General features: G+C 46.0%; 1 protein-coding gene across 1 annotated transcript in view; it reads right to left on the bottom strand.

The window, feature by feature from the left end:
- Positions 1-3076: 3076 nt before the first annotated feature.
- Positions 3077-26354, bottom strand: part of trpc5a (transient receptor potential cation channel, subfamily C, member 5a) — a gene marked incomplete at both ends in the record, with an annotated part of 43708 nt that continues 20430 nt past the window's right edge. The window contains 10 exons of the mRNA XM_079295709.1: positions 3077-4051; positions 6038-6127; positions 7134-7175; positions 8151-8360; positions 9123-9318; positions 14151-14272; positions 14798-14998; positions 16276-16415; positions 16706-16904; positions 17292-17429. Coding sequence (XP_079151835.1) covers positions 3077-4051; positions 6038-6127; positions 7134-7175; positions 8151-8360; positions 9123-9318; positions 14151-14272; positions 14798-14998; positions 16276-16415; positions 16706-16904; positions 17292-17429 — 2313 coding nt within the window. The remainder of the gene's footprint in view (positions 4052-6037; positions 6128-7133; positions 7176-8150; positions 8361-9122; positions 9319-14150; positions 14273-14797; positions 14999-16275; positions 16416-16705; positions 16905-17291; positions 17430-26354) is intronic.

Genomic DNA, 26354 nt, shown 5'->3' with positions numbered 1-26354 from the left:
GCAACAAACCAACAGTTAGGTCTAGGCAACAAAGCCAACAGTTAGGTTCAGGCAACAAAACCAACAGTTAGGTTTAGGCAACAAACCAACAGTTAGGTCTAGGCAACAAAGCCAACAGTTAGGTTCAGGCAACAAAACCAACAGTTAGGTTTAGGCAACAAACTAACAATTAGGTCTAGGCAACAAAGCCAACAGTTAGGTTCAGGCAACAAAACCAACAGTTAGGTTCAGGCAACAAAACCAACAGTTAGGTTCAGGCAACAAACCAACAGTTAGGTCTAGGCAACAAAGCCAACAGTTAGGTTCAGGCAACGAACCAACAGTTAGGTTCAGGCAACAAAACCAACAGTTAGGTTCAGGCAACAAAACCAACAGTTAGGTTCAGGCAACAAAACCAACAGTTAGGTTCAGGCAACAAAACCAACAGTTAGGTTCAGGCAACAAAACCAACAGTTAGGTTTAGGCAACAAAGCCAACAGTTAGGTTTAGACAACAAACCAACAGTTAGGTTTAGGCAACAAAGCCAACAGTTAGGTTTAGGCAACAAAGCCAACAGTTAGGTTTAGGCAACAAAGCCAACAGTTAGGTTTAGACAACAAACCAACAGTTAGGTTTAAGCAACAAAGCCAACAGTTAGGTTTAAGCAACAAAGCCAACAGTTAGGTTTATGAAAACTGTCACACGGATGCATATAATTTCTGTGTCGACCACAAATAAGGAGCCTAATTGACTTTTCATTGACATTAATTTCGTGCTAAGCGTCACGAAAACAACAGACATTCGTGTCCGTGTACACGAAACCAATAGATTGCATTTCACACGCTGCCGTGACACCGGGCTGAAGACCGGCGGCAGGATTAAAGTTAGTCGTCTGTCGGGTGTCACCACCACCCACTTAGCTGCCCCCCCCCCCACTAGTCCCGGCTCTGTGACATCATGATTACAGGACGGTGAGCACGGGGCTAATCCGTGACATTTCGGGGATGTTGTGATTCATTGAAACGGGTTGAGGCTCTCTGCCGCCGCCGCTGCCAAGACAGCTGGTGGTGAGGTCATAGCGTTTGCCGGAGGCGACAATGTGTGTGTGTGTGTGTGTGTGTGTGTGTGTGTGTGTGTGTGTGTGTGTGTAAGAAAGGTAAAGAGACAGAATATGGATTGGACAATCAAGAAGACAAGAAGGAGAGACGGATGTCACCCAGACGGCGGCGGACTCGCTCATAAAACATTTAGCAGCTACTCATCACACCAGCGGATATATGCGCGTGTGTGTTTGCATGTGTGTGTGTTGCAGGTAACGGTGTTTTCTTTTTCTTTAATTTTATTCTTTTTTTGATCAAACATGCATAATTTCTCTACTTCGCCTCTGACAGTCGTATAATTGACCAGAGTATAATTCAACAGCCTCTGCTCATGCCAACGTATGCTTTTGAAGAAGCCGCACTGAGCGACTTCAAGAAAAATAAATAAAAAATAAATAAAATTAAAGATTCAAGATGAAATTCTGGTGAAATTTCCTTTTAAAATAGATTTTCCCAGATAGAAAGGCAAACCCGTCTCTACTCTCTCCGATTGTTCCCCATTCGGTCGATCTCCCCCACCTCCCATTATTCGCCCCGCCTCCTTTCTCCCCCACAATAAACATCAGCGTATATATTTCTGTTCACCAGGTTAAAGTGTACTTATTAAGGAAGAGCTGAACGAGAAGCCAGGATATCGTAGGCAACTCAAATAGAAGCAAAGACAGTCTTAAGAAACCAGAATAGTCCTCGTTGCTATTGTTAGAAGTCTCTTATTATTCTTATTAGCGTTATTATTATTACTAGTATAACTGTTATTAGGATAAAGTAAAGTTCCTTGGCCCGTGTTGCAGCGAGAGAGAGGGTGCGGCCTGTCGACAGCAGAGCGATGGTTCCGTGTTCTCTTTCAACCCAGCGAATCGGTTCAATCCATCAGAACCCAGAGTTAAAGGGGAGGTCATTCCATCCGGTCCACGGTCAATTGTTTTTGGCAATTTCAAGTTCGGCTGTGCTCCATTTGGCTGAAAGACTTTCAGGGTTTGTTCCGGCGGTTTCAAGAGGATTTAATTGCGACTCTCATTCCGTTGGTGTTGCGGTTAAAGGGCAAAAAAACAGAAATCAAACAGGATTTTCTTTTTTTTTTAAAGATATATCCTTTTCTGAAAAGTCGCTTTGGCTACTTGTAACTCCGTAATAATCATGCGTGTTTGAGTCTTCCCAGAAGAAAGAATTGGTGTACTCTCCCTTTAAACCTCCTCCGTCGTTCTCTTGTGGCGTGGAAAGAAGGCAGACGTCAACAAAGACAGTTTGGCGTGATTTCGTGATGAAGAAGGAGACGTATATGACCCCGCTGTCAATTCAAGTTAAATTATGAATCTTTGTGTCATGAAACTATGAGGGTTTATTGATGAGCGTAAAACATTCCCTGATACTAGAAACAGCTACTGCTATATGTGTGTGTGATGGGAAAGAATCGGGGAAAGCGAGGCATGCAGGGAGCAGCACAACATGGAAGCTAATTCTAATTCGTTCTAAATCAGTTTTTTACAGTTAACGTGAAGAATGTATTCAGTGGGACGGATGGTGAAGCTCCGGGTAGCGCTGCACCAAAGGTATTCACTTCTCCTTTTATTTTACCGCTTAGACCGACACAGGACGCAGAGAAGGTATCAGCTCTGATTGATTGTCCCTCGTCACATGACACGCGGCGCGTCGTTCCAACAGTTGAACTATCTTTGATCTCTGGTCGCCGACGTCGCCTCGCGGCACTGACAAAAACAAGCTGCTTGCTACCTAACTCGCATGGGGCAACCTTTTTAAATGGACAAGAGTAAACAGTAATGTGTCATCCGCCATATTCCACCCAGATGATGTCAAACTGTTTCTATGAACATCTGCCCGGTGTCAGCATCCCTCCCGGAACCATCACGGAAGCCGCTCCGCTCTTTGAAATTGTTGCCGTCTAGAATTCCCCCCCCCCCCCTCTCTCTCTCTTCCTTTGAACATGTTCAGCCATTTTGCAAACAAACAAAGAAAAACAGTCAGGTTGTCCGTCTCTCCTATAGCTGCGTGGTCACGGAGTCCTCTATGACGTCGTCGCAGGGTATCATCAACCCCCCTCCTCCATCCACGCCGCCCTCGCTCGCTCCTCCCGCGCCTCCGCCCTGGAAAACGTCCTCGCTGGAGTCCAGGAGGCGCGAGCTGGACTCGGACATGTTGGAAGCACAGTGCAGGGATTGGCAGGGGCACGGGGGCGGGAGGGGCAGCGTCAGGAGCGAGTCCCGCCCGTTCGTTCTCCGCGGGGAGAACGAGGGGTTACCGATGTCGACCGAGCGGCCCACCTCGTTCAGGCGGGTCTCGCTCCTGGTCACACTGACGACTCCGAAGTCGGCGTGGCCGTGGTTCCCCAGGGGGCGGAGCAACCCGTCGGAGATGGTGTAGGAGGGCGGGGACTGGAGGGGCAGGGGCATGGGCGGGGCTCGGCGCTTGGAGCGCGAGAACAGGTAGGAGAGGCGCTTGAAAGAGTCCATCTTTGACCCCGGAGTCGAGAGGCGCTGCAGTCGGGTACTCGTACGAGCGAAAGATGAGGAGAACGTCGAGGACAACGATGAGGACGGGGACATGAGGACGTCGGTGGAGGACGGAGGGATGACGGTGGTTCTCAGCCCGTTGCTCTTTGGTTTCCCCTCCTCTTCCTCCTCCTCTTCCCCCCATCCAATGCCCTCCTCCAGTTCATCCCCCTCCCCCTCTTTGCCTCCTTCTAGCCGGGTCATCCCAGAAATGGAGCACACCAAGGCAGACACTCCGAGCGTCGCCGACTGCCCGTCGGCGTCCTGCAGCGGGTTCAGGAACGTCACGCCCTTTGACTTCGGGCCCCCGGCGCCGTCGCACGATTCGCTGTCGTCCTCCGAGGCCATGGCGCCGTCGTCTCTCGCCGCCTCACTGGAGGAGGAGTAGTGGCGCCGGGGAGGACGCCGGTTGCCAAGGAGATCCAGGACCTCGTAGCGGAAACTGGAGATGTCCTGCTTCAACTCCTGGAAAGAGACGGAGAGAGAAGTGTTGAGAATTGAATGTTTAACTCTTTTTGTTTACTTTAAAACAAAGACTGAATCTAAGAAGTGGATGTAGTCATCGTAACGTCACCCATTTGTTTCTGGACTACAGTTTTGATGCCTCGAGTTTGACATTTTGTCCGTCGCTATCTTGTTTTTTTGCAAGCAGTGAACAGGAAGTGACCATATCTGGACTGAGGAGAGACGTAGAGACGCCGAATGCGTCTCTGGTAGAGACCTGTCAATCAGCGTCTAGCCCCGCCCTAAAGCATCCCCTGCTTTATGGTCTGTGTGACTCTAAATGGACCATAATGTACTAAATGAACATCATGCTGTATTGAAGAAGACTTGAAACTAGAGATTGAGACATAAACTCATGTTTACAATGTTTACTGAGGGAATAAATCAAGAGAGAAGTAGAGTCATTTTCTATAGACTTCTATACAACCAGAGGAGTTATTAGAGCGAATACAGGTTTTAGGCAATTTAGCATTGACTTCATTTTTCTGAATTTGGGATTAAAAGAGAGTGTTGAGAAATACCGAGAAAGAAAGAAAAAAAAATACCAATATTGGAGCAAAACAACATTTTTTATCAGGAAGGCTGCAAAGTTTATTCCAAAGCTTTAAATGGAATAAATATGTGACATTCAGGGGAAAAACTTTGTGGAGGCAGGAGGTGAAGAGGAGGGTAAGGACTCAGGAGGACGGTGGTGAGGAGAGGGGAGATCGAGGTCAAGAGACCAGCAGAGGAGACAAAGAGAGAGAGAGAGGAAAAGTGGAGGCAGAAGAGAGTGAAGAGAGAGGAGGGATGAGACGCCAGTAAACTCTCTCTCTTTCACCAAATCAATCGCTTCATTCACTTTAAAGTCTTTCCCGCCGCGCTCACGAAATACTCTGAGATTCAGTACAAATCTGTAAAAATTACATATTATGTACAATTCTGACTTTCTACCCATCTATGGGCTATAATGACATCATGTATCACAGAAAATATATTAAAAAATGAGTTGTAATGTATATATATCTTTCGGTTGATGTAGCGTAAACAATCCCAGATCTCTCCGACCAAACTGTCGGCCATCAAGTTGCATTGTGGGTATTTTAGGCGCCAAGAATACGTAGTATAAAATAAGAATTATTTTAGTTTTCTTTACAGAACTTTAAATGTTTTTATACGATAAGTGTTTACATTAAAGGGTTACTCCAAGTAGTATTGACAGAGTTGGGAAAGCCAACGTTGTCTTCTGGACATGAACACTGGTCTCCTGGGTGAAAGTTGTTCATTTTCTTCTTCACAGGAAAACGTCTCCAAACGTGCTGCACGTTCAGTTTGTTGTTGACACGATGCTGTTTTTTTTTATTTTGAATCAATTCACTCACAACTTAAAATGCAGCCTGTAGCTTTAACAGAAACTCGACATAAACGCTGACATAGACGTCCGCTCTGTTTACTTCCACTGGACGTTGTTTCTCTCCCCGACCAGCCCGGAGCCAAAAAGCTCTTCAAGTAAACTTGAATCCTTCGTTTCTCTAAAACACGATCACAGCTTCTCCGTCTTTTTTTTCCTTTTCTTTTCCGCTGGCCACATGTGATCCAGACGCTGCACACGTGGCTTCATTCCTCAGAGAACAAAACCCCTCTGATCTACTTCAGCATGCAGCTGATGTTAGATACACATTCTAAAACACACACACACACGCACACACACACACGCACACACACACGCACGCACACACGCACGCACACACACACGCACACGCACACACACACACACGCGCACACACACACACACACACACACACACACTCGGGGTGTGAAAGGAATTCAGCTCGATGTGCACCTGATGTTGTTTTTGAGTCGAAAAAGCCACTTTCCACTTCAAAGCCCAGGCTGCGGCTCCAGAGGCATCATGGGAAACAGACTCTGCAGCTGATTTTGTTACATCTTATTTTTAACAGCACTCACCTTAAAGTTCTCCTCCGTCAGTCCCTCGTCTGTCTTGGCGCTGCGTATCATGGCCGCCACGTACCTCTTCACGAGGCTCCGGATCACTTCCTGTTGGAGAATTGTCATTATTTCACCATAATTTGGATATTTTAATCTTTCTTCCGCTGTTAGAAAAGTCACAGAACGATGTCATCATGTACTAAATAAAGGAGGAAGATGAAGACGGTGTTGGACACTTTTAATTATTAGTTCAACATTCAATGTTTCTCTGATAATAAAGTGTAAAAGCGTGACATTTTAAACACGTCTCTCTTTGCTGAACACAGAATATTTCAACCCAACTGATGAATTTAAACGTTCTCATCTCATGAAGTATTCAGCCAATGAGGCGACTGACCCTCGTCGATTTAAAAGATCAAAGACGAATCTCAGCATTTGGTGATCAGTGGGCGGCAATTCAGACCCTGACACGCACACGCACACGCACACACATGCACACGCACACGCACACGCACACACACACACACACACACACACACACACAGCATCCTCCCACGGTCAACAGCTGCGACTGCCAAGCGGGACGGTCTGGCATGCTGTCACTCTCCGCCTCTGCCAGAAACACACACCACTCGCTCTGTGAGAGTGAAGGGCACATTCCGACAACAAACCTTAAAAAATAAAAGATGGCCGCCGATCAAAGCGACAGTCAGCGCCGCCAAACGCAAAGTACTGGCGTTCCTGCGTCTGCGGCCGCTGCCAGTGCCGAGGCGTCAAGAAATTCTGACAAAAAGCTGGACACCAGAGTCCAAAACAACTCTCGCTTTAATACTGATAATACGATATAATAATACTTTGGAGTAGTAGTGGACGCGGTGTACTGATACACGGAGTACACAAGGTGAGAAGTCAAACCACCGGAGAGAAAATAATCGGAAATTCTGGGATTAAAGTTGTAAATTTCTGAGAAAAAAACTCACAGATTTGCGAGAATACTCCCCTAAATTCTCTGATTAAAGTAAAATATGTATGTAAATTAAACGCAGGCAGTTCACACACACACACACACACGCACACACACACACACACACGGCGCAGTGCCGGGTGCACAGACCTGGTAGTGCTGATTCTGGATCAGAACGTCAGCGTGGCGTTCCTGCAAACAGAAAGAAGAGATTGTGTTAAACTTTCGACCATCGCTTCACGTTCAGTCCACAGTTCTCTTAAAACAGTGGCTCTGTCAACCTATGTGGGCTGCTCGGCTTATATAACTCAGCCGACTTCAGCTGAGGTGAACATGCCAGCTGCACGGAGTGTGTGTGTGTGTGTGTGTGTGTGTGTGTGTGTGTGTGTGTGTCTCCAGATGACTGGACCGTTAAACGTGTTTATCTGCCGATGTTCTTTCTGTGCTCACAGCTGATGTCGCTCCATGTGATGTCTGCTTGTGCTTCACGTCGCTCCGGCAGCGCTTTGCTTCAAATACCCACAATGCAGAGTGGCGCCCGCCAGTGTCTTACTATTATATTAATGCATTATTATTGTTGTATTAATATGTAAGTGGTACTATACTGTATATTTATATATATACCAGAAAATACATTTGTATTCATTCCACATAACCGAATAATGAAAAGTCTAACGAGCAACAGAAGAGCTTTGGTTGAGGAGGAAGTGTTCCTGTCATGTGTGTAACCAGACGTCACAGCGTTGATTTATTCATCACATCATTTATGTATTCATGTGATGCCATCTGTACTTATTTAAACACAAACGACAATCTGTTCTTGAACCCGACAAGTAGTTCTGTTGCCTCAACCAAAAGCCTGAGAGACGCTTCAGGAAGCGTTGAGGATACGTAGAGTTACTGATGTCTCTGGTCGTAGAGGTGTAATACATGTGCAGCTAGCAGGTCGTTACTGCAAAGTCATTCAAGACTGCTGCGGTACATCTTCTACTTATACTCGTACTTTGATGAGTTTTGGTACTTTGGTAAAACATTCGTCTTTCAACGCCAAAGAAAGAAAAACTTTAATCGCATTTTTACTTCTTTTAAATCCTTTTTTTTTGTCTGTTCTTAAATGATAAATGATATGCGCCTGAAACGGTGAGCGGCCACGATGCCTTCACTGACCGTGAACTCTCGGAGGTTTTCACATTTGTGCGAGTCCTCGCCGGGCAGCTGGCCTCTCCTGCACAGCTTGTTGTGGAGCCACACCAGCAGGTAGAGGATGGACTTGGGACTCGGGATGATGTTGAACGGAGGCGGCAGCGTGCCGCCCTCGTCGAAGTAACTCATCCACAGCTTGGTGCGGGCGAACTTCCACTCGATGTCGGCGTGGTCCTGCGGGACGGAGACGAGACAGCTCGAGGTCATGTGATGGTTTTTTAAAATTTGAAATGAAATGTGGTGAAGCAAGTTAAAGAGACGGGATCGTGAAAACCCGCTGAAACCCAAAACCGGACGGACGAGCACATTTTCTTTAAACAATCGGCAAAAGGACACATTCATCATCACAGCACATGCTGTAAAAGGCTGGGTTAACAGCTCATGTTACTCCTGCTCTAAAGTCATTGCATCACTTTTACTTTTCTTAACACTCAGATATACTTTCAGAAAGCTTTGTCATTTGTTGCCTCTGATCCTCGAGCAGTTTCAGGGCTTCTTATTTTGCTCCCGTCACATTCATAAACACTGTGGAAACATCACAACCGTGGCGAGAAGGACGGAGAACTCACACTGGACTGTTTGCAGCACAACACAGTTACAATGCCATCAAATAAAAAAACGGCTTATTTTTACAAAAAATCGATCCAATGTTGGAAAACAAAACAATCTGAGCAAAAAGAAACTCTTTTGACGTGAAGCAGTGCCAGATAAGATCACATGACTGCCCGACTGCAGCGTTCTCCCTCAATACTGGAGCAGTTTCGTCACTTTGACTCAAAAACATGAGACAATAGGGTCCAGAGTCAAAAATAGAATCAAAGTCACCCTCCCAGTCTGTTCTAGTTCAAATGATTTAATTAACAATTGTATAAAAACAGAACAAAGGCAGCAGCGTCTCTGTGGAGCAGCTGGAAGCTGCAGCAGTGAGTGACTCACAGCGATCAGCTGGTACGAGTTGTTCATCATGGCGATGAGCATGTTGAGCAGAACCACCAGCGAGATCACGTTGTACGTCCCGAACATGGTCGCCCCGACGAACTCGGTGAACTCGTGCCGGGCCTTCACGTTGGTGACGTAGAGGTTCAGCAGCCCGAATATGGACCAGAACAGAGACTGGAGGGTCTCGAACAACCTGAGGACGCAGAGCCACACAGCACTTTATCGACAGTCCTCCCTTCAGAGGACAGCTACTCACTGAATCACTCCTAAAGGAAGACACAGACGCTCGTCACAGAACTATGAAGAGCTGCACCTCAGTCTGAGTTTTGAAACATAACTCTGTCACTTTGTTGTGATTTTGTCAGTTTAAGATCCTCAGAAACATTCATCTTTCCCAAACAAAGCTCAATCAATTTCAGCTGACGAAGCGTTTTATTCACCGTGACCGACGACTGCGAGGCTAATTATTCATGTGACGGTCATTAAAAGTACGAGCAGATTCATGTTGGCACACAGACGGCTGTCTGATGCCCATATTTCATATTTAATGTCTTTAACTGAACAACAGAGAAAGTATGTTTCAGAAAACAGAGCTCTTCAGTTACAGGTTCTGCCCAGTAACCGAGCGAACGTGCTCACATTCCTCTTGGTGTGAATACGTTTCGGGCCGACTTAGAAGACATGAGACGCGTCTCAGTGCCGTGAAACTAAACAGTACAATTCATCTTCAGCGGTCGGAACCGGTAACGGATCACAGTCAGTGAGATCTGTTAAACTGAAAACAACTCGTTCAAGCTGGAGCCGGAAGAGAATCACAGGAAAAGCTACATTTAAATCATGTAAAGTAGAGGAAAAATACAAATGTCTGATCGTTGTGATGCTCAGACTGATTGAGGATGTTATTTAATCCTCAAACAAATAATATTAATAACCTTAAACTACGTTTTTCCCTCCGGGCTTTCTTCCAGACAAAAAAAGCCGACAATATATTTTAAAAACAACAACTATATCAAGTCAGTTATCAGTAACGTTAGCTGAGCGTCTGTGTTAAAGGCCATTGAGATGCGTTATTGAGAGGAACACACAGGAAGTTATGAGACAGCATCATCAGCATAGCATCGAACCTTCTGAAGTGTGTGATTCACACCTCTTCATTTCATTTAACTTGTCTTTTTGCTTTTAATAACCCCACATGATTTAATCTGTTTATATTGTAAACAAATTGTGACGCACTGAACTGTTCTCAATAAAGTAAACCGGCACATTTACAATTTCAATGTGTGCTCTCTGAAGGCTAGGAAAGGAGCCGCCGTGTAGGATGCATCCTCGGTGGGATGCATCCTACCGAGGAAGCTTCCTTGACTTTGAGAAACAGGAGTTTCATAGTTAAACTGCGTTGAAGGTGGAGCGGCTGAGACTTGATCCACTTAGTGAAGATCAAATCAGAGTTTTTATCACATGAAAACCTCCCTCCATCTTCCTCTCCTCCTCTCTCCCCCTCTCTGTTTACCTCCCTCCCTCTGTTTGTGTGACAGTCACAGTTACAGCAGCAGCTTATTGAATTTATGATGAAGCGACAATTGGCAGAGCCAAGACGCTTCGTCTCACAAGAATGAAAGAGAGAGAGAGAGAGAGAGAGAGAGAGAGAGAGAGACAGAGACAGAGACAGAGACAGAGACAGAGAGAGAGAGAGAGAGAGAGAGAGAGAGAGAGAGGTTTTGCCTGCAGGGTTTTATATTTGTGCTGCATAAAATATTCATAGCAATGTGTGTGTGTGTTTTGCAGTAAGGTGTGTGACTGATCACTAAATCAATCAGTGTACAGTGTGTGTGTGTGTGTGTACTCAATGGGAGGGAGGCTGTGATGAGAGAGAGAGAGAGAGAGAGCGAGAGAGAGAGAGAGACGATGAATGAAGCGATTGAGCGTGACATCGCTCAACATTATTCCTTTGTGTTTCCTTTCCTTCTTCACCTCCTTTTTGTCTCCTCTTATCTCCTCTCTGCCATCTTCTTCTTTCCTTGTTTACTCCCTTCCTCTCTTCCTCCTCCCTCCTATCTTTGTCTCCTCTCCCTTAGTGTTTCCTTTCCTTGATTCCTCTGCTCTCCCCTCATTTATAAAACTCTGCTTACAGAGTAAATGTTCATTACTTTGCACCACTGCTCTCGTGTCCTTGTATCCTTCTCTCCTCTGCTCTACCCGTTTACTCTCTTTCAAAAACAACTTTATGGACAAATCAGAACACAGCTCTGCAGCTCCAGAACCCAATGCTGAGTCAGCGTGCATATAAAAAGAATGGATGACATAAATAAAGTGGTGCTTTGTCCTCCAGAGGAGCAGCAGCCTGCTGTGGTTTTAAATCTCAGATCATTATGGGATGCATTAAAGTCTGAGGTGATTGATGAATGAGACACTTCATCAGCCGAAGAAAAGTTTCATAAAGTCATCAACTGTTATCGGAGGGAGCAGACTCCTTGTTTCCTCTCCTTGTCTCCTTTCTTGGTTTCTGTTCTCTCCCCTTGCTCCACCTCTTGTATCCTTATCTCCTGTTTTCTCCTCACCGCCCAATGATTCATCCCTCCTCTCCTTGTACCCTCCTCCCTTTTCCTCTCTTCTCATCTCTCATCTCCTTTCCTCATCTCCTCCTCTCCTTGTTTTCTCTCATCTCCTGTCTTTGTTTTCTCTCCTTTCATCTCCTATCTCCTTTCCTTTTCTCCTGTCCTATTCACCTTGTTTCCTCTTCTTATCTCTCATCTCCTTTACCCATCTCCTCCTCTCCTTCTTTTCTCTCGTCTCCTTTCCTTTTATACTCTCCTCCGCTCATTGTCTCCTCTCATCTCTCATCTCCATCCCTATTATCCTCTCCTCCTCTCCTTGTCTCCTGTCTTCTCCTCATCTCTCATTTCCTTTCCTTTGTCATCTCCCCTCTTTGTTCTCTCCTTTCATCTCTCATCTTCTTTCCTTTTATCCTCTCCTCCACCCCATCTCCTCGTCTCCTTCCCTTTTATCCTCTCCTCCACCCCATCTCCTCGTCTCCTTCCCTCTCCTCTACTCAACCCCCCTTTGTTTCCTCTCTCCTCTGCTTTCCTTACCTCCCTTCCTTCCCTTGTTTCTTTTAGTCTACTGTCCTCTCCTCGTCTCCCCCCTACTTCTTGTATATCTTCTCATCATTTTCTCTCTCCTGTCCTTTAGCTTCCCTCCTTGTTTCCCCTCCTATCTTTTCATTATCTCCCCTCCTTCCCTTTATTTCTCCCCTCGTCTCCTCTCGTCTCTCTCATCTCCCCCTCCACTAAGCCGAGTCATAAACTGCTACAGCTGATCCCCACAGCCACTCAGTCATTACTGCTAGCGCTGCAGATGGGTGGGAGGCGGGCCGAGAGAGAAAGAGGGGGGAGAGAGCGAGAGAGAGAGAAAGAGGGGGGAGAGAGCGAGAGAGAGAGAAAGAGGGGGGAGAGAGGGAGAGGGGGGGGAGAGAGAGGGAGAGAGAGAAAGAGGGGGGAGAGAGAGGGAGTGAGAGAGAAAGAGGGGGGAGAGAGGGAGGGAGAGCGGGAGAGAGAGGGAGAGTCATGTTAGGGAGAGTCTCTTTGTAGTCATGTTAAGTTTCTTTGTGATCATTTGAGTCTCTTCCTGTGTGGTGTAGGTGAAGGCCGGGGGTCCCTGGGGCCTGTTCAGTAACCCATCCATGGCTGTGTTGTCCTGTTGTGTCTCTCTAACTTGTTACTCTTCTAACACTCACATAAATACTCAAAGAACTCAGAGTTCATGATTCAGATCCCGACTTTATATTTCCAGTGACTGTTTAGTTGGAAAGGCCTCAGAATGACAGTATCAGTGCTGAGGAGGTGAGACACAGCGAGAGTAAAGAGAGAGAGAGAGAGAGAGAGAGAGAGAGAGAGAGAGAGAGAGAGAGAGAGAGAGAGAGAGAGAGAGAGAGAGACGGTGACGGAGTATTTACATCTTTTGTTTGAAGGCAGAAAAAGAGTGAGCGAGGTGGAGACAGTGAGACAAACTCCCTCATGGTGCAAACGTTGTGTAACACATTCACGGTGATACGCGTGTGAAGCACAGATGAGCGAGAACGACACACCTGAGAAACAGGAAACGATGTCACAAACGCTGATGAGTGTGTGAGTGTGTGTGTGTGTGTGTGTGTGTGTGTGTATGTGAGAGAGAGTGTGTGAGTGTGTGTGAATTACAGGAGCGGGATGCAAAGAGGAAACAATTGTAAATTCATGAATGTTGATTTGCCGGCTTCGCCCGGCTCCCGTTTGCATTATGCATCATCTGAGCCGTCGCTCGCTCATCTAGCTTCAGCGTGAGGCGGATTTATTTTGCGTCAGAGTCGATGCGCAGACGAGAAGCTGTGAGAGCAGCTGTGATCTTTGTGTTTGTTCAAGTCAAGCTTCGCTGAGTGCGTTTGCTCTTCTCTCAGCATCTTAGCGAGGAGGTCGGCCTGGATTTAAAATAACCATCTCACGCCTCGACTCAGCATGCGTCCCACATGTTTAACAATCAAAACATTCCGTCTCGTGATCCGTCACGCCACGGAGATGACAAAACACCTTTTAACCTTTAATAAACACTCAATCACTCGATCGTCAATCAATGCGGCTATTATCTAAAGCAGACCACACGCCTCATCAATACTCAACCCCTGACTCGGCTTGTACCTCACTCTGCCTCCATCAGCAGAGACACACTGAACTGTGTGTGTGTGTGTGTGTGTGTGTGTGTGTGTGTGTGTGTGTGTGTGTGTGTGTGTAAGTTTGCATTGTGGCCGACGCAGCAGCTCGGTAGTGATAGTTCAGTGTCAGGCAAAACAATAAAAAAAGACCTTTCCTCCAACTGTAAAAGGTTAAAACCTTCAAATAGTGCATTCGTTCCCGGTCGTATCTCCGATTAAGTCTTCTCAAAAGTCCGTCGAACCCAAACAGATCAAACCGGTGCTGCTCCACCTTTAGCTTCAGCGTTCCTCTCCTCAACACGTCCGTTCAAAGCCTCGCGGTGAGTGTTGTGGGTGGTACTCACGTGGAGAAGGCGTTGTTCTGCCTCTCACAGCGGATGCCTTTGCAGTTGTTGGGTTCCTCTGAGGCCTTGGTCTCATAGTAGAAGTACAGCTGGTTCAGGCCATTGGCGAACGCCAGCAGGACCTAAACAGGGAACGTGTTCATTCATGTATCTCAGGAGTGCGGAGAGATCTCTATCTAAGGAAACACAACTTCATTGGAGTTCACAGTAATTTGAAGAACTAATTTCTTCTGTTGAGTTTTGCGACTTCCTGATTTTTCATTCGGGTCAAACATTTCGAATTGTCCAACAGCTCAGCAACGAGTTCATGTCAAACTTCGGGATGAATGCTAACATGTTAGCATCCTGGAATGCTAACTGTTAATATTCAAACACAGTCATTTTCTCATAGAGTTCTATACAACCAGAGGAGTCGCCCCCTGGTGTTGAAAAAGAGGAAAGGAGCTGTCCGTGGTGCTGAATTAGCTCTGTTCGAGTCGTACTGCCCTGGTGGACACTATAGAGAATGCAGCTCATAGTAAAGGCAATACTTCATTCATAAACCATCCTACAACGTTGTTTTCTGGTGTGTTATGAGCATTACGGTGGAAAACCGTCGCTAGCGCTGCTCAGTAATCATCTTTGTGCGATATCTGAGGTCGGCTCACCAGACAGTAAATGAAGAGGAACTTGAGGATGTCCAGCAGCATCCTCCCCAGTGAGATCTGCAGCGGCCCGAGGTGGGAGTTGGCGGTGAAGAGGGAGATGAGTCTGAGCGAGCTGAAGATGTTGGCGATGGCGAACAGCGCCTCGGCTATCAGCGTCGGGTGCCACATCTCCCACTCCTCCCTGGGACGAGAGGAGTTGTACTGGAGAGAGAGGAAGACATGAAGGGATGAGGAGGACGAATGCATGAAGCATCGATATGTCTTGGATTGTTGTATTTTATCAAAGTGAACGTTATCTGAAGTGGTTGAGTCATAAAAATATAGATTCTGTCTCCTACCAACACCAAACGTTGTCAACACGACCATTATGTTTCCCTAACCTCACCCTCACATAACCCTCACCATAGCTTCAGCAGATTGCTTGTGAGATCCTGATGCTCCTGAAAGCATCGCCCCTAATCCTCTGAGTCCCCCTCAAGCTCACTGCTGATCTTCTGAAACTCGACACACCAATCGCCGATCACTCCCAAACACTCTCACTCCTGCATGCTTAACACACCTTCTTCCCTTCGTTTGTTTCTCAAGCTCTGATTCTAGTCACCCTCCTCTTTCTGTCAGCGTTCTCTTTGTTTACGGCTTTTAAACTTTGCTTTACATTTATCTGTCTCCCTCCAGCCACCATCTTTCTCTCCCCTCTCAGTTTACTCATGCTCGGCTTCCCTCCTCATTCCAGATTCAGTCTGTCCTGTTAGATGCGCCGCTATTAGCATTCCTCAACCTAACCAAGTGCTGTTGCAAAAGTAAACAAAACATGTAGTCAACCTCAACAGAAGTTTATTTTGAAATTACACTGTATGCCATTAGCAAGTGGAAACTGTTTATTTCCTGTGAACACAGAAGTTTATTTTGAAAAGACAATGTTTCCTTTGAACACGGAGGTTTATTTTGAAAAGACAATGTTTCCTTTGAACACAGAAGTTTATTTTGAAAAGACAATGTTTCCTTTGAACACAGAAGTTTATTTTGAAAAGACAATGTTTCCTTTGAACACGGAGGTTTATTTTGAAAAGACAATGTTTCCTTTGAACACGGAGGTTTATTTTGAAAAGACAATGTTTCCTTTGAAAATACGTCACACATGTAACGAGCAGAAACTGTACGTTTCACAGAAGTTCCCGCCTCCAGCTGCTGCTTCAGTCGGTGTGTGTTATTGAACGCATGTACGGATACAGTTGTGTGTGTGTGCTCACTTTGTATCTGTATGTGTGCTGGATGTGTGTACGGGACCCGAGTAGGAGGGCCACCCGCCATCATCAGTGACTCACAGCTGCTGCAGATGGCCCGGCCGTCTGGCGTGTGTGTGTGTGTGTGTGTGTGTGTGTGTGTGTGTATCATTGAAGATGAAAGCCGTGCTGCAGAATGTCCGGACATTATTGCATCCGAGTCCCCTTTTAAAAAGGTCAAAGGTCAGTCTTTACCTTAAAGTAAGCCACGATCTTCAGCGATATGGTGGCCAGGTAGAGTGAGTTCATGGCGAAGTCCATCAGGTTCCACCAGTCGTGGATGTACTCTGTGAATCCCCCGTCCCACATCTCCTTAATCTCCGCCCAGATGAACCCTGAAAACACACACACACACACACACACACACACACACACACACACACGTTTCCGGGGTTGTATCGCGGGTTCACATTTGGAATGCTGGACACTAGAGAGAATGCAGCTTTAACACATGAAGCGTTGGCTTCACTCGGCAGGACCGGAGGTTGGCGCCTGGTTTGAACGCCGTCGCCTGGAGGAAAGGTTTTTTTGGTTTGGTCTGATCACAGAAAACCCTCCGGAACGTTCTTTTCTCAGCTTCTCTGGAGCGCCGTTAGTTGTAAATGACGACGGCTGCGATACGTACCCACCACCCACGGGAGGATCATCCACTCCACGATGGTGGGCGGGGGTCCCTGCATGTGCAGGTTGGTCCGGGCGATGTGCTGCGAGGCCAGCAGCAGGAGGAAGAGGAAGGTGAGGTAGGACGCCGTGTGACAGATGAACTTGATGAAGGGCTTCTTCATGAAGCGGCCCAGAGCGCTCTTCGGAGCCAGCAGGTAGATCTGAGGAGAGGACGGGGACAGAGGATGAAGAGACAGACATTAGAGAGACAAACAGAAGAGGAGAGTCCTGTGTTGGTCGGGTTCACGCTCAGCCAGGCGCCACCTCGTCTTGTTGCAAAGCTGTTACTGTTGTTGTTGTTGTTGTTGTTGTTGTTGCTGCTGCTGCTTGTGTACTTGTTCTGCTCGTCTACTCGCGTCTACTCGTTTATTTGTCCTTCCTCTCTCCTTTTCTTGCTCCATCCTTTCCTCAATACCTCCCTTTCTCACAAACTTTCCAAAAGTCTTCTCTTCCCCTCGTTTTCGCTCCTCGTTCCCGTTTCTATTTTCTTCACCTTCACCCAGCTACTCTTCCTCCATCCCTCCTTTCCTCCCTCCCCCCCTCCTCACCAGTGAGAAGAAGGGAAACAGGAGTCCGATGATGAAGCAGGTGACCAGCTTGACGACCCAGTGTCGTCTCCTCCAGCCCGGGAAGCCGTCGTACCACAGCGTGGCCAGAAGCTGCTGGCAGTTTGGCTGAGACACAAACTGCAGAGAGAGAGAGAAGAGAGAGAGAGAGAAAGAGAGAGTTAGGAAACACACTTTGAGTGGACATGAAGAAGGGAACATCGTTGTCAGAGCGGAACAAATGAGCAACATAAAAGTGACTTTGGGAGTCTTGAAGGATGAGCTCGTTGTTGACTTCCTGCCTCGATGAAAGCGTCTGTAAGCGACTCGTACATCATTCAGAGGCAGCAGCGCTGCTGATAGGAGGCTGTGCAACCTTCACAACACACATCGTCTTTATTCCGTGTTGCTCCGTGCAGCCCGACGGGTCGTCGGTGTTCGTCTGATAGAAGCTGCACGCGTCATTAAAAAGAGTGAACCTGTGAGTTGAACTCTTCTTACGTACGCTTCACCTTGTGCAACATGAAATCAACGTTTCATGCTTTGCATCTGAAAATGTTTCGTGTGGATGTGAGAGCCAAAGCTCTTCATGTTGCTGATTTACATAATAAAACTAGATACCGCTAATAAGAAGATAAGGAGGAAACCGACCTGCTCAGATGCCAACAAACAATAGTGTAAGAAACGTGATAAACACACAACTCTCAGCCTGAAACAGGTACATCAGGAGTAGATTTCCTCGGTACCAAAAGGTCACAGCACCTCCCGCCCCGAACAGAAGAGGAGCTGCAGGTTTGCCTCCATTTACATCTCTTTACAGCTCCTCCTGAGGTGCTGCTGGCATCACACCAGCGGCTGTTTGTGCCCCGTCAGCCCTCCAGCCGCCCTCTGAGTCACCAACAAGCAGAGTCCTCCTCTCCGTCTCCAGCTCCTTCCCTTTGTCTGAACTCCCTCTCTGCTGCTGCTCTCGGCCACTTCATCTCTTCCCCTTCCCTCTCCATCCCTAATCACATCTGAGCGATGGTGCTGGATTGTAGATAAGTCTGAAGAAGGACTTGAGGAGACAGCAGGTCATCTATCACTCTGTGAGAGAGAGAATATAAAAAGTGTCTTTTCCTATCAAACAAATAGCCTGTTGAATAAATGAACAAATAAAACTCCAGCTCAGTTATGCGTTTTGCACGTCCACACAAGGACGTGACGATTTGGCTACAAGATAAAAGAGACGAGCTGCCAGAAACACTCGGTTCAGCACCTGAAGACGTCAATCAAACGCGGCGCTCGGCTGCTTTTCCGAGACGGGAACATTTGGTGGCGGCTGCACATTTCAACACTTCCTTGTTTTCTTACAAGTGTGGGCTGGTTTCATAAATAATTGATCCTGGCACAGTTTTATTTTGGACGGTACGTGACTGATGTCTCAGCTCTGAGTGGGACTGGAACTCTGATTTCTGTGTTTACCATCACGGCGTCTAACTTTGCAGCATCATGGTGATGACGCTGGAGCGGTGGCTCGGCTTCTCCTACAGAGGATCTAACTTCGTCGGGTTTGAGAAAAGATGGTGAAATACTTGGGAAAAGATTGTTCCACACGAGGAGCAGACAGCAGTCTTGTGGCTGAAGGATAACTGGTTGTTGGACCAATCCTCTCCAGCGGAATACCTACGAATTACGGTGCATTATTCTTTGTCGGTATAGTCACAGACGCTGGAGGAGACCAGCCGCAATTCTACAAAACATATCTTAAAAGATAATAACATGAGTTTATGTCTCAATCTCTAGTTTCAAGTCTTCTTCAATACAGCATGATGTTCATTTAGTACATTATGGTCCATTTAGAGTCACACAGACCATAAAGCAGGGGATGCTTTAGGGCGGGGCTACTGTGATTGACAGGTCTCTACCAGAGACGTATACAGCGTATCGTAATGACTCCTGACTGGATCAGCAGGCGTCTCCGCTGCAGCCCTGCAACCATCAGCGGCTATGGAGGCTGTGGCCTCACGTGTCGGGTCTCTTGGTTCTGCTCCTCACATTAAACAACAACCTGCTACACAAAGCTTCCTTCCAGCTCACTCAATTCCTGGGCGGTCCGCCTCGGCCACTGAACTCACAAACATGCTAATGAGTTGGTTCAATTTCTCTGCGGCCTGATGAGATCCAAACAAAGCAACACGCTTGTGATTTATATGCAAATATGTAAAAATGTTCTCATATTCACGTTTGATGCGTCTCGCTCCTCTTTATCCTCATTCTCGTTAACTCGTTCTCTCTCGCTCTGTTCTGAGTTCTCATCATCTCCTATCTCCTCTTCCTGCCTCTCTCCATCCTCACAACTCACTGGAACAGCTCAGCATCCACCCAGAGCTCATTCATGAACCAGTGAACACACAAAGAAAGAAGATATTGTAAAATACGGAATAAAACTATCGATATAAAGTATATTCATGAATACTTTTAAATGTAGCTGCTAATACTTCTGTGCTTTTTATGAGCATATGTTTGTGTACTATCTGGAGCAGACTGAGTATCGGAGGAAAGGCGACGAACACAAACAACTTATGACGACGAGACAGAGAGTCAAAGAGTACTGAACACTGCGTGTGTGTGTGTGTGTGTGTGTACCCCTCTAATTGAGTACACGTGTTGATAGATTAATTAAAGCAACAATTCATTTGAATGCACTGAATAAAACATGAATGATGGTCAATATATCATTCAGTTACTGTTGCGAATGATTGAACTACACACACACACACACACACACTCACACACACACACACGAAGACACTTGTCAGCACACAAACACACAACCCATTTATTATTGAGAATACTGTTCATGTATAATTCAGCAGGACTGCAGGTATCACAGGCCCGCAGACAGAAGACATTTAAATGACACACACACACACACACACACACACACACACACACACACACACACACACACACACACACACACACACACACACACACACACACACACACACACACACACACACGTTTCCGGGGTTGTATCGCGGGTTAAGCGGAGGTTAAATGGTGAAAACGAGTGAAGGAGTTTTGCTAAACGAGGAGAAGAGACGCATCGAAAACAACAAGCAGAGTAAGAAGAAGAAGGAGAGAAATGAATCATGGATGTCACCGAGATGTTCTTTCTTGTTTCGAGGCGTGATGATGAACAGGAAGCAGAGGAGAAAGAGGGCGGGGCCAGAAGGGAAGAACAGGCAAACAAAAGAGAGAAAACTAAAGAAATGATGCAACTTGTCTTGTCTGTCAGTGTCGACCCTACGACACGTAAGAGTTACATCACCGGTAACGTCAGCTCACCCAAAACAAGAACTTTGCTTTTTCACTGACGAAATGTCCCTTCAGGCTGTTCGGACACCTTTGGATTCATCTATTCATCAGCCCCGATCTCTGCGTTCATCCAAATAAGAAGATGAAAGGATTTCCATTTGCTGCTCTGAGCGTCTGACATTTAATTAGAATTTAAAAAAGACATCGTGGCTGAAGCAGTGTGTGAAATACCTGCCATGAACAGCTCAGTATCAAACCAGCGGAGCATGAATCACGCTGAAAGAAAAGCACAATGCCCCACGGTTCATGCTGGAAACCATTGTTTAGGTTTAAGCAACACAACGACTGTAAAGATGATGGTTTGTGTTAAATCAGAACGTAGCTAACGTAAATAATCAACGTTGTGATGTAGAAGTTAAGCAAAACAGCGCTGTGTAAAACAGAGAAATGAGACGAGGATATTGATGCAGCTCTCATGTCTGTAGGATAAGGTCAATATGAAGCTATGGTACCAGGCTAACTTAGCTTAGCATAAAGACAGAAACTTGAGCTGGACCTGTGTTTGTACTTGTTTGGAAGGAAGCAGCTCCTGATGTTGGTAAAAGCACAACACTTTCTTTCATCCTGTTATTTATTTTCGGTCTCTCTCTCTCTTTTCTGGGAGTTGTTCCCCCCGTTCCCCCGTCTGCTGCACCTCAGAATAACTCCATCAGCTCCCACTGTTTTAACATCACTTTCTTCTCCCTCAGCATCTCTCTGACTGCTGTCGTTCATCAACATGTCGCACAAACCTCCTCCTCCTACAGCTTGTTGTGTTTTCACTCTCTCCTTCTCTAACTCTCTTCCTACTCGTTCACTTGCAACACCTTTCCTCTCTCCTTCTCTCTCTCCTATTCTCTGTCAACCCTCCCCTTTTCTTTCTTTATTTTCCTTCTCTCTCTTCCTCTCCACCCTTCTCTCCGAGTGTCTCCATCTTTCTCTCCGCAGGTTTACATGACGATAAAGCGAAACACGTTGAGGGAAATAAAGCAGAGATGTATTCCACCGCCCCGCTGTTGGTGACTCACTCCTTCTTTTACTCTATTTCTGTGCCGGTTCCCTCTGTTCCACCTCTCCACCTCGCTCTGCTTTCTTTTCTTTGTTCAAGTCTTCCCTCCACCTGCCATGTCAGCTCACAACCACCAGTCTGTCTCTCGCTCCTTCATCCTCACCTCCTGCTCTCTCTCTCTACACGTCTCATCACCTGCTCTCCGCTTCATCTCGTGGTGAATGAAACCATCGTTTCTACAGCTCTGCACTCTGATCCCAGCTTCAGCTTTGTTCACATCCGGTTGGACCCTGCGGTGCAGCGCGGTCGCTATCTGCTGATGTCAGCAGGAACTGGTGCATCTGTGTGCGGACGGTTCTGCTCCGGCTGTGCTGAAGCCGATTAGATCTGCACGCTCTACTGAGTTCTTGCAAGTGGTGCAAGTCTTTTATTATTCCTGCAGATGAAGACCGAACAATATGGAAGTTAGTCTCGCGAAGGAGTGAGAGCGAAGGAGAGAGAGCGAAGGAGTGAGAGCGAATGAGTGAGTGCGAAGGAGTGAGAGCGAAGGAGTGAGAGCGAATGAGTGAGTGCGAAGGAGTGAGAGCGAAGGAGTGAGAGCGAATGAGTGAGAGCGAAGGAGTGAGAGCGAAGGAGTGAGAGCGAAGGAGTGAGAGCGAAGGAGTGAGAGCGAAGGAGTGAGAGCGAATGAGTGAGAGCGAAGGAGTGAGAGCGAAGGAGTGAGAGCGAATGAGTGAGAGCGAAGGAGTGAGAGCGAAGGAGTGAGAGCGAAGGAGTGAGAGCGAAGGAGTGAGAGCGAAGGAGTGAGAGCGAAGGAGTGAGAGCGAAGGAGTGAGAGCGAATGAGTGAGTGCGAAGGAGTGAGAGCGAAGGAGTGAGCGCGAAGGAGTGAGAGCGAAGGAGTGAGAGCGAAGGAGTGAGAGCGAAGGAGTGAGAGCGAAGGAGTGAGAGCGAAGGAGTGAGAGCGAAGGAGTGAGAGCGAAGGAGTGAGAGCAGAGTGACCGGAAACACTTTGATAAATGCAGACTTGTTCTTTAGCAATAAAACAAAATGATTTAGTGCGTCCGATGAAAGCGAAATCTTTTTCCATCTCTGTCTAAATGAGTGATTTCTTTCTTGAAAAGTCCTTCAATGTTTCAAGTGAATGATGACGCTGTCATGAGAACCAGTACTTCGGTACCAGTACTTCGGTACCGGGTCCATTGTGCACAACAACACGTGTTACAATCTGCAGGAAGAGAGCTAGTTAACGTTAGCCGTTAGCATCCGCTGAGCCGCACCGCCCTGCACAGTCAAAGTGATTATGAGGCAAAAGGATGTCATAACTTGATCAGTGTAATCTGGTCTCTCTCTCTCTCTCTCTCGCTCCCTCTCTCTCTTGTTCCTCTGTTCTCTCTCTGTGATGGGAAAATATGTCAGTCTACTGTTTTAGGGTTAAGGAATGTGAGTTTTAGAAGAGCAGGCACTAAACCTTGTGTCTTCTAAATGAGTCTCGTAAATTTCGGATCCAGGGGTCTTGTTGTTATGTTATCTTGGTATCTGTTTTCCTGTTTTATTTGTCTTCAAGGACGGCAACACAGATGTCTTGATTACAGTATTTCCTTGATGAGCATTAGCGGAAGGGCATGACCCTCTTCAGGCATATATGATGTGTGATGGTTCACAGGGTTTTTCCGTCTCTGCAAATACTGTGACTTAACTGTTTGACTGGTTCACGGGAACATCAAAGGAAGCATCTGATGTCTCCATAAATATTGTGGGACAAACTGATAACGAAGGGATTCGTAAACCGGCCATAAAAGCGCCTTCAGGGTATCGTAAAGACAGGACACTGTGCTTCAAAGAAAAACATCTGCCTTGACTGGTTTCCTTCTTCTGTTTATTCTTGTTTGCGAACCAAGGTGACAGCATGCTGGCTGGGTATAAAGGTCCAGGCATTTGAATGTGTCATCAGAGCACCTTACACAGATGACGGCGATGTGTCTGTGGGACGTGTTCTCTTTGCTTGCAAGCAAATAAATTGACTATTACAACTTTGATCGTTCATCCAGACTCTGTTTCATTTGACATTGATTTGTTAACACTTTAACACTCTTCTCCCGATAATTCACAGAAATATTCCACAACAATTTGGCGTTGTCGGCAGGATTCGCTGACTGTCTATCAGAGCTCCAGAGGGACTGACCGGAGGAGAAGGCCTCTCCAGGAATCCACAAACTGAAGTTTCCTGTCTCATACCTCATTAGCCGAGAGAGAGAGAATCGGCAGACCCGAGGGAGTTTCTGATTGACAGCACGCGAATCCAACGAAAAAGAATTAATTTCTACAAACGGGTAAGAAAGTTAAAATTCCAATTGTAAAAGTAATGGTAAAATTATACTAAGGTCATATGATTTAACAGACACAGATGAATGGTCAAGTAGTCATTTTTATTTTTTTATTATTTGGGTAACAATTGTTTTTGACGTTCGTGGTTTAGTTTTACATGTGGTTCATTTAAACTCCTTTTTTTCATTTTCTGGCATCTCACTATTTGCACGCTTTTACGTAGAAGACAGGATTGTGTTATACGGTGATAGTAGACACAGATCGCTTGACTACAATTGGTTTGTTGTAAGACCGTTGTTAAAATTACGTGAATTCTATACTGATAGAATAAGAATCGTGATAAATAACTAACGTGAACTTCAAATAACATTTGAAATAAGAATCGTGGTTTTCCAACATAACGTGAATTTCAAATAACATTTGAAATAAGAATCGTGGTTTTCCAACATAACGTGAATTTCAAATAAGGTTTGAAATAAGAATCGTGGTTTTCCACAACATAACGTGAATTTCAAACAAGTTTGAAATAAGAATCGTGGTTTTCCACAACATAACGTGAGTTTCAAACGAGGTTTTTTGCAAAAAGTTTTCCTTCGAGAGAATAAACATACGCTGTATGGTGACGACTGTACTGTAAAGGTAACGTTAACGTGTCCACGCCTGAAAGATGGGTGGAAAAAATAGTAAAAGCGCAGCGCCCTCGGGCCCAATAATTGATATGATGCAACAGAAATATGGAAACTGGTGTTTAGAATGCCTCACGTGCTGGTTAAAGGAGTTTGGTTTTCCTGAAAACGGCTGATTGAGCGCCGCGAAGCTCAAAATGTAAAGAGGGGATTTCGAAGGTAAATTGAAACAGATTAAATGTACGAAGAAAGACCGAGTCAAAGACTTAGAAATAAAAGTGAAACATTTGGGAATGATAAAAGTCATAGAATGAGTCTGAGCAGCCCGATGCCAAGGTCTTACCTCCGATAATAAATAAATGTGGGACAAGGACAATCACACTGCCAAATAATTGGAAGAATGAACAAAATTGGGATTCCCTGAAAGAGGCAGTTTTTAGCCTATGATTAAAATTTGATTAACTCAAAACGTGCTTGGAGCAGAGAAAGAGGTGAAGCAGATACAAATAAGTTGATGTCCAAGAGGAAACAAAAATAGGTGTAACTGTTTAAAATAGACAGAGAGGCATATGAGCAGAGAGAGAGAGGAATGCAGGGGTGAGACACACACACACACACACAGACACCATGCTCGCTTGCAGCAGCTGAAAGAGGGGTCACACACACACACACACACACACACACACACACACACACACACACACACACACAGAGGCACACACACACAGAAACACAGAGATCTAAGAATTGTATCTCTACATGAGACAACGTTGTCTAACATTTGCTGCTGAACTTTCGGCAGCTGTTTTGTTTTGTTTGTTTTGTTGATTTTTAGTCCTTGGTCCTGATCTGGGGATTCCGCTTCCTGCTGTATGCTCCCCAGCCACAAACAACTTGAACGACACCCACCACTCAACACGTCGAGGATGAAGAAGACGAACGAGACTCGTCAAAATCTACAGGTCCCATGTCAATGACAGAAAATATCTGCGGCATTCAAACCTGCAGTGAGTGCATACGACAATGGTGAAAACTGGCCGTATAAACATGCGGTGACAGCCCTGACTGAACTTTGTGAGAAGGCTTTCTGCCATCCATAAGCCTGGAGAACATCACACAAGAGAGTTGTGTGACATGCAGCATGCTGAACATGAGGATCAGTTCAACAACGGACAACAGAGAAGTTTCGTCAGCACAGATGCAAGCATGCCCAGCTGATAATGTATCAGGGCATGAGAGGAAGCTGAAAGACACTTTGAGACTTTGACACACACCAACTGAAGACTTTGTGTGCCATACATGTGGCAGCTTGAACATTGAGGAACAGATGCTCACGCTCCATGAACAAGGAGTGGTGGGAGGGCTCGACAATCAGCCATCAGGGGGGTGCAGCAGGGACCGGAGTGAGACCAGAGCTGGACCAACGACGCGCACACAAATACAACACAGAGGGTGAGTTAACTTCAGATTCTTTAGATGACAAACTTGTACATTTAATAGACACATTAGGAACTAGACAAACACCACTCACACCCACATATGTATTCGAATGAGATTGAAGGATTTAGAAAGTCACAGCAAGTCACGTTAACTGTTAAGAAAAAAAAAAGAAAAAGAAAATGTTTAGACTGTCACATGCAGGCTGATTCACTTCACTGCACAGCACATGGGTTACGTGAACGAGATGAAAGGTTAGAGGAAGTATGATTTAGAGAAGTGGAAATGATATAATGGTATAATAAGAGTTTGTTGGACGAAAAAGTAC

The sequence above is a fragment of the Melanostigma gelatinosum genome (genome assembly GCF_949748355.1).
Source record: "Melanostigma gelatinosum genome assembly, chromosome: 23".
NCBI lineage: Eukaryota > Metazoa > Chordata > Actinopteri > Perciformes > Zoarcidae > Melanostigma > Melanostigma gelatinosum.
The sequence above is the reverse complement of the archived record's forward strand: the minus strand, read 5'-3'. Positions and strand labels throughout refer to the sequence as shown.